This window comes from Notothenia rossii (genome assembly GCF_949606895.1).
Source record: "Notothenia rossii genome assembly, contig: scaffold_72, whole genome shotgun sequence".
In the NCBI taxonomy this organism is placed as follows: Eukaryota; Metazoa; Chordata; class Actinopteri; order Perciformes; family Nototheniidae; genus Notothenia; species Notothenia rossii.
The window spans coordinates 136,190-148,375 of NW_027639908.1; the positions used below are offsets into that span (position 1 = coordinate 136,190).

Genomic DNA, 12,186 nt, shown 5'->3' on the forward strand with positions numbered 1-12,186 from the left:
TGCCTATAAAGACAGAAAGACAAAGCCTTGCACAGAGGCTTGCAAATACATTTTCAAAATGCTCAACAGAGCTGCTCGAATGAGAAACTGACTGCTTCACATTTAAAATAAATGCTTCGATATGTTTCTATTGGATCTGACTCTTTGTGTTGTTCTTATTGTAACCACTGCTTCTATCTGATTATCTGATTATCATTGGATTTGTATCATCATGTTTTCTTTATTCAGACTGGAGAGCTGCAGTCTGTCAGAGATCAGCTGTTCTGCTCTGGCCTCAGCTCTGAAGTCTGACCCCTCCAGTCTGAGGGATCTGGACCTGAGTAAGAACGCTCTGAAGGATTCAGAAGTGAAGCTGCTGAGAGATCTTCTGGAGAGTCCAGCCTGCAGACTGCAGACTCTCAGGTGAGTTCACTGACTCTCTGTTCCTGCTGGAGATCTCACACACTGTGTGCACAATTATTAGGGAAGCTGTATTTTTGAGGATTCATTTTATTATTGAAGAACTACAGTACTCTCGGTCAATCCAAAATGTTAATAAACCTCAAGCCTGAATATTTAAATGAGGTTTTGGTGTTCTTAGGAGAAAATCTGTGTGCAGAATTATTGGGTAACTATTAGGTTGGAGAATTAGTATGCAACTAAAGGAACAACTCAAATGTTCACTTTCATCTGTTAGAGAGAATAGTAAACAAACAACTCACAATTTAAATATAAAAACATTTCTGACATTTCATAAAAAGACCAGATACTAAAGTAGCCACGCTTCTCTTCAATAACAGTGTGACGAAGGTAACTTCGCCAATATGGACTGACGGCTTTGGGCCGGGTAATATTGCACTTTATTAGCGTGATAACACAGTACAGTGGAGCGTTGTTCTAACTCCACAAAGGAGCACTTGATGTGATGGAGCGTTGTTCTAACTCCACAAAGGAGCACTTGATGTGACGGAGCGTTGTTCTAACTCCACAAAGGAGCACTTGATGTGATGGAGCGTTGTTCTAACTCCACAAAGGAGCACTTGATGTGATGGAGCGTTGTTCTAACTCCACAAAGGAGCACTTGATGTGACGGAGCGTTGTTCTAACTCCACAAAGGAGCACTTGATGTGATGGAGCGTTGTTCTAACTCCACAAAGGAGCACTTGATGTGATGGAGCGTTGTTCTAACTCCACAAAGGAGCACTTGATGTGATGGAGCGTTGTTCTAACTCCACAGAGGAGCACTTGATGTGATGGAGCGTTGTTCTAACCCCACCGAGGAGCACTTGATGTGATGGAGCGTTGTTCTAACTCCACAGAGGAGCACTTGATGTGATGGAGCGTTGTTCTAACTCCACAGAGGAGCACTTGATGTGATGGAGCGTTGTTCTAACTCCACAAAGGAGCACTTGATGTGATGGAGCGTTGCTCTAACTCCACAGAGGAGCACTTGATGTGATGGAGCGTTGTTCTAACTCCACAAAGGAGCACTTGATGTGATGGAGCGTTGTTCTAACTCCACAAAGGAGCACTTGATGTGATGGAGCGTTGTTCTAACTCCACAAAGGAGCACTTGATGTGATGGAGCGTTGTTCTAACTCCACAAAGGAGCACTTGATGTGATGGAGCGTTGTTCTAACTCCACAAAGGAGCACTTGATGTGATGGAGCGTTGTTCTAACTCCACAAAGGAGCACTTGATGTGATGGAGCGTTGTTCTAACTCCACAAAGGAGCACTTGATGTGATGGAGCGTTGTTCTAACTCCACAAAGGAGCACTTGATGTGATGGAGCGTTGTTCTAACTCCACAGAGAGGAGCACTTGATGTGATGGAGCGTTGTTCTAACTCCACAGAGAGGAGCACTTGATGTGATGGAGCGTTGTTCTAACTCCACAAAGGAGCACTTGATGTGACGGAGCGTTGTTCTAACTCCACAGAGGAGCACTTGATGTGATGGAGCGTTGTTCTAACTCCACAGAGAGGAGCACTTGATGTGACGGAGCGTTGTTCTAACTCCACAAAGGAGCACTTGATGTGATGGAGCGTTGTTCTAACTCCACAGAGGAGCACTTGATGTGATGGAGCGTTGTTCTAACTCCACAGAGAGGAGCACTTGATGTGATGGAGCGTTGTTCTAACTCCACAGAGGAGCACTTGATGTGATGGAGCGTTGTTCTAACTCAACAAAGGAGCACTTGATGTGATGGAGCGTTGTTCTAACTCCACAGAGGAGCACTTGATGTGATGGAGCATTGTTCTAACTCCACAAAGGAGCACTTGATGTGAAGGAGCGTTGTTCTCACTCCACAAAGGAGCACTTGATGTGATGGAGCGTTGTTCTAACTCCACAAAGGAGCACTTGATGTGATGGAGCGTTGTTCTAACTCCACAAAGGAGCACTTGATGTGATGGAGCGTTGTTCTAACTCCACAAAGGAGCACTTGATGTGACGGAGCGTTGTTCTAACTCCACAAAGGAGCACTTGATGTGATGGAGCGTTGTTCTAACTCCACAGAGGAGCACTTGATGTGATGGAGCGTTGTTCTAACTCCACAAAGGAGCACTTGATGTGATGGAGCGTTGTTCTAACTCCACAAAGGAGCACTTGATGTGATGGAGCGTTGTTCTAACTCCACAAAGGAGCACTTGATGTGACGGAGCGTTGTTCTAACTCCACAAAGGAGCACTTGATGTGATGGAGCGTTGTTCTAACTCCACAGAGGAGCACTTGATGTGATGGAGCGTTGTTCTAACTCCACAGAGGAGCACTTGATGTGATGGAGCGTTGTTCTAACTCCACAAAGGAGCACTTGATGTGATGGAGCGTTGTTCTAACTCCACAAAGGAGCACTTGATGTGATGGAGCGTTGTTCTAACTCCACAAAGGAGCACTTGATGTGATGGAGCGTTGTTCTAACTCCACAAAGGAGCACTTGATGTGATGGAGCGTTGTTCTAACTCCACAAAGGAGCACTTGATGTGATGGAGCGTTGTTCTAACTCCACAAAGGAGCACTTGATGTGATGGAGCGTTGTTCTAACTCCACAAAGGAGCACTTGATGTGATGGAGCGTTGCTCTAACTCCACAGAGGAGCACTTGATGTGATGGAGCGTTGTTCTAACTCCACAAAGGAGCACTTGATGTGATGGAGCGTTGTTCTAACTCCACAAAGGAGCACTTGATGTGATGGAGCGTTGTTCTAACTCCACAAAGGAGCACTTGATGTGACGGAGCGTTGTTCTAACTCCACAAAGGAGCACTTGATGTGATGGAGCGTTGTTCTAACTCCACAAAGGAGCACTTGATGTGATGGAGCGTTGTTCTAACTCCACAAAGGAGCACTTGATGTGACGGAGCGTTGTTCTAACTCCACAAAGGAGCACTTGATGTGATGGAGCGTTGTTCTAACTCCACAAAGGAGCACTTGATGTGATGGAGCGTTGTTCTAACTCCACAAAGGAGCACTTGATGTGATGGAGCGTTGTTCTAACTCCACAAAGGAGCACTTGATGTGATGGAGCGTTGCTCTAACTCCACAGAGGAGCACTTGATGTGATGGAGCGTTGTTCTAACTCCACAAAGGAGCACTTGATGTGATGGAGCGTTGTTCTAACTCCACAAAGGAGCACTTGATGTGATGGAGCGTTGTTCTAACTCCACAAAGGAGCACTTGATGTGACGGAGCGTTGTTCTAACTCCACAAAGGAGCACTTGATGTGATGGAGCGTTGTTCTAACTCCACAAAGGAGCACTTGATGTGATGGAGCGTTGTTCTAACTCCACAAAGGAGCACTTGATGTGACGGAGCGTTGTTCTAACTCCACAAAGGAGCACTTGATGTGATGGAGCGTTGTTCTAACTCCACAAAGGAGCACTTGATGTGACGGAGCGTTGTTCTAACTCCACAGAGGAGCACTTGATGTGATGGAGCGTTGTTCTAACTCCACAGAGGAGCACTTGATGTGACGGAGCGTTGTTCTAACTCCACAAAGGAGCACTTGATGTGACGGAGCGTTGTTCTAACTCCACAGAGGAGCACTTGATGTGACGGAGCGTTGTTCTAACTCCACAAAGGAGCACTTGATGTGATGGAGCGTTGTTCTAACTCCACAAAGGAGCACTTGATGTGATGGAGCGTTGCTCTAACTCCACAGAGGAGCACTTGATGTGATGGAGCGTTGTTCTAACTCCACAAAGGAGCACTTGATGTGACGGAGCGTTGTTCTAACTCCACAGAGGAGCACTTGATGTGACGGAGCGTTGTTCTAACTCCACAAAGGAGCACTTGATGTGATGGAGCGTTGTTCTAACTCCACAAAGGAGCACTTGATGTGATGGAGCGTTGCTCTAACTCCACAGAGGAGCACTTGATGTGATGGAGCGTTGTTCTAACTCCACAAAGGAGCACTTGATGTGATGGAGCGTTGTTCTAACTCCACAAAGGAGCACTTGATGTGATGGAGCGTTGTTCTAACTCCACAAAGGAGCACTTGATGTGACGGAGCGTTGTTCTAACTCCACAAAGGAGCACTTGATGTGATGGAGCGTTGTTCTAACTCCACAAAGGAGCACTTGATGTGATGGAGCGTTGTTCTAACTCCACAAAGGAGCACTTGATGTGACGGAGCGTTGTTCTAACTCCACAAAGGAGCACTTGATGTGATGGAGCGTTGTTCTAACTCCACAAAGGAGCACTTGATGTGACGGAGCGTTGTTCTAACTCCACAGAGGAGCACTTGATGTGATGGAGCGTTGTTCTAACTCCACAAAGGAGCACTTGATGTGACGGAGCGTTGTTCTAACTCCACAAAGGAGCACTTGATGTGACGGAGCGTTGTTCTAACTCCACAAAGGAGCACTTGATGTGATGGAGCGTTGTTCTAACTCCACAAAGGAGCACTTGATGTGATGGAGCGTTGTTCTAACTCCACAAAGGAGCACTTGATGTGATGGAGCGTTGTTCTAACTCCTCAAAGGAGCACTTGATGTGACGGAGCGTTGTTCTAACTCCACAAAGGAGCACTTGATGTGACGGAGCGTTGTTCTAACTCCACAAAGGAGCACTTGATGTGATGGAGCGTTGTTCTAACTCCACAAAGGAGCACTTGATGTGATGGAGCGTTGTTCTAACTCCTCAAAGGAGCACTTGATGTGATGGAGCGTTGTTCTAACTCCACAAAGGAGCACTTGATGTGATGGAGCGTTGTTCTAACCCCACAGAGGAGCACTTGATGTGATGGAGCGTTGTTCTAACTCCACAAAGGAGCACTTGATGTGATGGAGCGTTGTTCTAACTCCACAAAGGAGCACTTGATGTGATGGAGCGTTGTTCTAACTCCACAGAGGAGCACTTGATGTGATGGAGCGTTGTTCTAACTCCACAAAGGAGCACTTGATGTGATGGAGCGTTGTTCTAACTCCACAAAGGAGCACTTGATGTGATGGAGCGTTGTTCTAACTCCACAGAGGAGCACTTGATGTGATGGAGCGTTGTTCTAACTCCACAAAGGAGCACTTGATGTGATGGAGCGTTGTTCTAACTCCACAGAGGAGCACTTGATGTGATGGAGCGTTGTTCTAACTCCACAAAGGAGCACTTGATGTGATGGAGCGTTGTTCTAACTCCACAGAGGAGCACTTGATGTGATGGAGCGTTGTTCTAACTCCACAAAGGAGCACTTGATGTGATGGAGCGTTGTTCTAACTCCACAAAGGAGCACTTGATGTGATGTAGCGTTGTTCTAACTCCACAAAGGAGCACTTGATGTGATGGAGCGTTGTTCTAACTCCACAAAGGAGCACTTGATGTGATGGAGCGTTGTTCTAACTCCACAGAGAGGAGCACTTGATGTGATGGAGCGTTGTTCTAACTCCACAGAGAGGAGCACTTGATGTGATGGAGCGTTGTTCTAACTCCACAAAGGAGCACTTGATGTGATGGAGCGTTGTTCTAACTCCACAAAGGAGCACTTGATGTGACGGAGCGTTGTTCTAACTCCACAGAGGAGCACTTGATGTGATGGAGCGTTGTTCTAACTCCACAGAGAGGAGCACTTGATGTGACGGAGCGTTGTTCTAACTCCACAGAGAGGAGCACTTGATGTGATGGAGCGTTGTTCTAACTCCACAGAGGAGCACTTGATGTGATGGAGCGTTGTTCTAACTCCACAGAGGAGCACTTGATGTGATGGAGCGTTGTTCTAACTCCACAAAGGAGCACTTGATGTGACGGAGCGTTGTTCTAACTCCACAAAGGAGCACTTGATGTGATGGAGCGTTGTTCTAACTCCACAGAGAGGAGCACTTGATGTGATGGAGCGTTGTTCTAACTCCACAGAGGAGCACTTGATGTGATGGAGCGTTGTTCTAACTCCACAAAGGAGCACTTGATGTGATGGAGCGTTGTTCTAACTCCACAGAGAGGAGCACTTGATGTGATGGAGCGTTGTTCTAACTCCACAGAGAGGAGCACTTGATGTGACGGAGCGTTGTTCTAACTCCACAAAGGAGCACTTGATGTGACGGAGCGTTGTTCTAACTCCACAAAGGAGCACTTGATGTGATGGAGCGTTGTTCTAACTCCACAAAGGAGCACTTGATGTGATGGAGCGTTGTTCTAACTCCACAGAGGAGCACTTGATGTGATGGAGCGTTGTTCTAACTCCACAAAGGAGCACTTGATGTGATGGAGCGTTGTTCTAACTCCACAAAGGAGCACTTGATGTGATGGAGCGTTGCTCTAACTCCACAAAGGAGCACTTGATGTGATGGAGCGTTGTTCTAACTCCACAAAGGAGCACTTGATGTGATGGAGCGTTGCTCTAACTCCACAAAGGAGCACTTGATGTGATGGAGCGTTGTTCTAACTCCACAAAGAAGCACTTGATGTGATGGAGCGTTGTTCTAACTCCACAAAGGAGCACTTGATGTGACGGACCGTTGTTCTAACTCCACAAAGGAGCACTTGATGTGATGGAGCGTTGTTCTAACTCCTCAAAGGAGCACTTGATGTGATGGAGCGTTGTTCTAACTCCACAAAGGAGCACTTGATGTGATGGAGCGTTGTTCTAACCCCACAAAGGAGCACTTGATGTGATGGAGCGTTGCTCTAACTCCACAAAGGAGCACTTGATGTGATGGAGCGTTGTTCTAACTCCACAAAGGAGCACTTGATGTGACGGAGCGTTGTTCTAACTCCACAAAGGAGCACTTGATGTGACGGAGCGTTGTTCTAACTCCACAAAGGAGCACTTGATGTGATGGAGCGTTGTTCTAACCCCACAGAGGAGCACTTGATGTGATGGAGCGTTGTTCTAACCCCACAAAGGAGCACTTGATGTGATGGAGCGTTGTTCTAACTCCACAAAGGAGCACTTGATGTGATGGAGCGTTGTTCTAACTCCACAAAGGAGCACTTGATGTGACGGAGCGTTGTTCTAACTCCACAAAGGAGCACTTGATGTGATGGAGCGTTGTTCTAACTCCACAGAGGAGCACTTGATGTGATGGAGCGTTGTTCTAACTCCACAGAGGAGCACTTGATGTGATGGAGCGTTGTTCTAACTCCACAAAGGAGCACTTGATGTGACGGAGCGTTGTTCTAACTCCACAAAGGAGCACTTGATGTGATGGAGCGTTGTTCTAACTCCACAAAGGAGCACTTGATGTGATGGAGCGTTGTTCTAACTCCACAAAGGAGCACTTGATGTGACGGAGCGTTGTTCTAACTCCACAAAGGAGCACTTGATGTGATGGAGCGTTGTTCTAACTCCACAAAGGAGAACTTGATGTGATGGAGCGTTGTTCTAACTCCACAGAGGAGCACTTGATGTGATGGAGCGTTGTTCTAACCCCACAGAGGAGCACTTGATGTGATGGAGCGTTGTTCTAACCCCACAGAGGAGCACTTGATGTGATGGAGCGTTGTTCTAACCCCACAAAGGAGCACTTGATGTGATGGAGCGTTGTTCTAACTCCACAAAGGAGCACTTGATGTGATGGAGCGTTGTTCTAACTCCACAGAGGAGCACTTGATGTGACGGAGCGTTGTTCTAACTCCACAAAGGAGCACTTGATGTGATGGAGCGTTGTTCTAACTCCACAGAGGAGCACTTGATGTGACGGAGCGTTGTTCTAACTCCACAGAGGAGCACTTGATGTGACGGAGCGTTGTTCTAACTCCACAAAGGAGCACTTGATGTGATGGAGCGTTGTTCTAACTCCACCGAGGAGCACTTGATGTGATGGAGCGTTGTTCTAACTCCACAAAGGAGCACTTGATGTGATGGAGCGTTGTTCTAACTCCACAAAGGAGCACTTGATGTGATGGAGCGTTGTTCTAACTCCACAAAGGAGCACTTGATGTGATGGAGCGTTGTTCTAACTCCACAAAGGAGCACTTGATGTGATGGAGCGTTGTTCTAACTCCACAGAGGAGCACTTGATGTGATGGAGCGTTGTTCTAACTCCACAGAGGAGCACTTGATGTGATGGAGCGTTGTTCTAACTCCACAGAGGAGCACTTGATGTGATGGAGCGTTGTTCTAACTCCACAGAGGAGCACTTGATGTGATGGAGCGTTGTTCTAACTCCACAGAGGAGCACTTGATGTGATGGAGCGTTGTTCTAACCCCACAGAGGAGCACTTGATGTGATGGAGCGTTGTTCTAACTCCACAAAGGAGCACTTGATGTGATGGAGCGTTGTTCTAACTCCACAAAGGAGCACTTGATGTGATGGAGCGTTGTTCTAACTCCACAAAGGAGCACTTGATGTGATGGAGCGTTGTTCTAACTCCACAAAGGAGCACTTGATGTGATGGAGCGTTGTTCTAACTCCACAAAGGAGCACTTGATGTGATGGAGCGTTGTTCTAACCCCACAAAGGAGCACTTGATGTGATGGAGCGTTGTTCTAACTCCACAAAGGAGCACTTGATGTGATGGAGCGTTGTTCTAACCCCACAAAGGAGCACTTGATGTGATGGAGCGTTGTTCTAACCCCACAAAGGAGCACTTGATGTGATGGAGCGTTGTTCTAACTCCACAAAGGAGCACTTGATGTGATGGAGCGTTGTTCTAACTCCACAAAGGAGCACTTGATGTGACGGAGCGTTGTTCTAACTCCACAAAGGAGCACTTGATGTGATGGAGCGTTGTTCTAACTCCACAAAGGAGCACTTGATGTGATGGAGCGTTGTTCTAACTCCACAAAGGAGCACTTGATGTGATGGAGCGTTGTTCTAACTCCACAAAGGAGCACTTGATGTGATGGAGCGTTGTTCTAACTCCACAAAGGAGCACTTGATGTGATGGAGCGTTGTTCTAACTCCACAGAGGAGCACTTGATGTGATGGAGCGTTGTTCTAACTCCACAAAGGAGCACTTGATGTGATGGAGCGTTGTTCTAACTCCACAAAGGAGCACTTGATGTGATGTAGCGTTGTTCTAACTCCTCAAAGGAGCACTTGATGTGATGGAGCGTTGTTCTAACTCCACAAAGGAGCACTTGATGTGATGGAGCGTTGTTCTAACTCCACAGAGGAGCACTTGATGTGATGGAGCGTTGTTCTAACTCCACAGAGGAGCACTTGATGTGATGGAGCGTTGTTCTAACTCCACAAAGGAGCACTTGATGTGATGGAGCGTTGTTCTAACTCCACAAAGGAGCACTTGATGTGATGGAGCGTTGTTCTAACTCCACAAAGGAGCACTTGATGTGATGGAGCGTTGTTCTAACTCCACAAAGGAGCACTTGATGTGATGGAGCGTTGTTCTAACTCCACAAAGGAGCACTTGATGTGATGGAGCGTTGTTCTAACTCCACAAAGGAGCACTTGATGTGATGGAGCCTTGTTCTAACTCCACAAAGGAGCACTTGATGTGATGGAGCGTTGTTCTAACTCCTCAAAGGAGCACTTGATGTGATGGAGCGTTGTTCTAACTCCACAAAGGAGCACTTGATGTGATGGAGCGTTGTTCTAACTCCACAAAGGAGCACTTGATGTGATGGAGCGTTGTTCTAACTCCACAAAGGAGCACTTGATGTGACGGAGCGTTGTTCTAACTCCACAAAGGAGCACTTGATGTGATGGAGCGTTGTTCTAACTCCACAAAGGAGCACTTGATGTGATGGAGCGTTGTTCTAACTCCACAAAGGAGCACTTGATGTGATGGAGCGTTGTTCTAACTCCACAGAGGAGCACTTGATGTGATGGAGCGTTGTTCTAACTCCACAAAGGAGCACTTGATGTGACGGAGCGTTGTTCTAACTCCACAAAGGAGCACTTGATGTGATGGAGCGTTGTTCTAACTCCACAAAGGAGCACTTGATGTGATGGAGCGTTGTTCTAACTCCACAAAGGAGCACTTGATGTGATGGAGCGTTGTTCTAACTCCACAAAGGAGCACTTGATGTGATGGAGCGTTGCTCTAACTCCACAAAGGAGCACTTGATGTGATGGAGCGTTGTTCTAACTCCACAAAGGAGCACTTGATGTGATGGAGCGTTGTTCTAACTCCACAAAGGAGCACTTGATGTGATGGAGCGTTGTTCTAACTCCACAAAGGAGCACTTGATGTGATGGAGCGTTGTTCTAACTCCACAAAGGAGCACTTGATGTGATGGAGCGTTGTTCTTCATCCTGGTCTTCCTGAAAGATGCGGACTTGTTCCACTGATGGAAGAAAGGCTCTTCTAAAAACTGGCAGTAGGTTCAGGAGTTCATTTTGATCCATCTCCAACCTGGTCCAACCAGCTCATCTTCAACAACACCAGTAGCCCAGCTCCACCTTGCTGGTGTCTGAGTGGAAGTGGAGCTCTCTGCCTGTTACTGATCCATCTGCTCCGTCAAGAGGCAGAATCAATTAATCATTTTATTCATCCATTATCAATTAGTCGTTTGTTGCAGCCCTAGATGCTAATGTAGCTTCTGTTCAATAACAGTCTCAAGACTTCCATTCATGGAGTCTGTCAGTTTCTTGATCTGTTGTCTTCAGATATTTCTTGGCCCAGCCTTGAACTTTGAACTTGTGTGTCTTGTTCAGTGGAGGTTGGGTTTCAGCCTCTCTTACCTTGGCCATGTCTCTGAACACCTGAGACTTCTGGGCCCTCCAGGTAGATCACAGTTCTGGAATATGATACTGGAGGACGATGGCTTCCCGCTAACTTCACGTTTCATTCTTCTCAAATCTTTGAGATTTCATCTTTTTCTCAACACGTTTCTTGCGACCTTGTTGACTATGTTCATCAAAACGTTTGATGGTTCTCTGATCACGCCCCAATATCTAATGAATATATAATCAATATCTAATCAATATCTTATCAATATCTAATGAATATCTAATCAACATCTAATCAATATCTAATCAATATCAAATCAATATCTAATCAATATCTAATCAATATCAAATCAATATCAAATCAATATCAAGAGTGCCGCATTCCGCTGAAAGACTTTTTACAATGTTTGACTTCAGAGTCAGTTAAATCTCTTGGCTCATTTTATTTTTATTTTTTTTTCACTCAAATGTCTTTCTTTGGCCAGGTATTGTCAGTTTCAAGGTGTATGGTACATGTTTTTTCATCAAAGACTGAAACTAATGGGTGCAAGAAACATCTGTCAGCACTGCAGGAGGCCATACGGACACACGAGTCAGAAAATATACATTTCAAAAATGAAGATGAAGAGCACACACCTTGTGATTATGAAGACAGATCTCTCACAGAATCATCCCCTGTCTTTGCTCCTATCGAAGAGGTGGTCACACAAGCACAGGAGGAAGCAGGGACGGAGCATGCCAGACAAATCCTCATTCTTGAGACTCTTGTGGAAATAATTCTCCACTAGGCTGGCACTGTGCCTCTGTGGACAGGTCTGATGCTCAAACATCTTGGCAACACCTGTGACAGTAATGCTGTTTTAGAGAACTGGTTCCGCACGACAACAAAAAGTGATCCTTTCATCAAAATGCACAGAAGAGCAGGAGACTTCCTCCAGCTACAGCAAGAGTTTGTGGTTGGAAGACTCGAGGGCGTTGCAATAATGACAAAACAGGTTCGTCCTTCAAAACCATACGCTGAAGACAAAAGACAATCTGAGGGACCAGAGTCTCTGTCACAAGAGGAGACATGGAGGAAGCAAAGTCAAACGCAGAAAAGAAAGTCGAAGTACTTCAGCCCCCCTACTCCAACTGCTCAGAGCAAAAA

The 12,186-nt window shown here is 46.3% G+C and overlaps 1 protein-coding gene across 2 annotated transcripts in view; it reads left to right on the plus strand.

Annotated features, from left to right (window-relative positions):
- LOC307027258 (protein NLRC3-like) overlaps positions 1 to 12,186 on the plus strand; it is a gene marked incomplete at its 3' end in the record, with an annotated part of 99,381 nt that overhangs the window by 20,614 nt on the left and 66,581 nt on the right. For both annotated transcript variants that reach the window (XM_079695468.1, XM_079695469.1), the window contains exon 7: positions 229 to 402. In XM_079695468.1, coding sequence (XP_079551594.1) covers positions 229 to 402 — 174 coding nt within the window. The remainder of the gene's footprint in view (positions 1 to 228; positions 403 to 12,186) is intronic.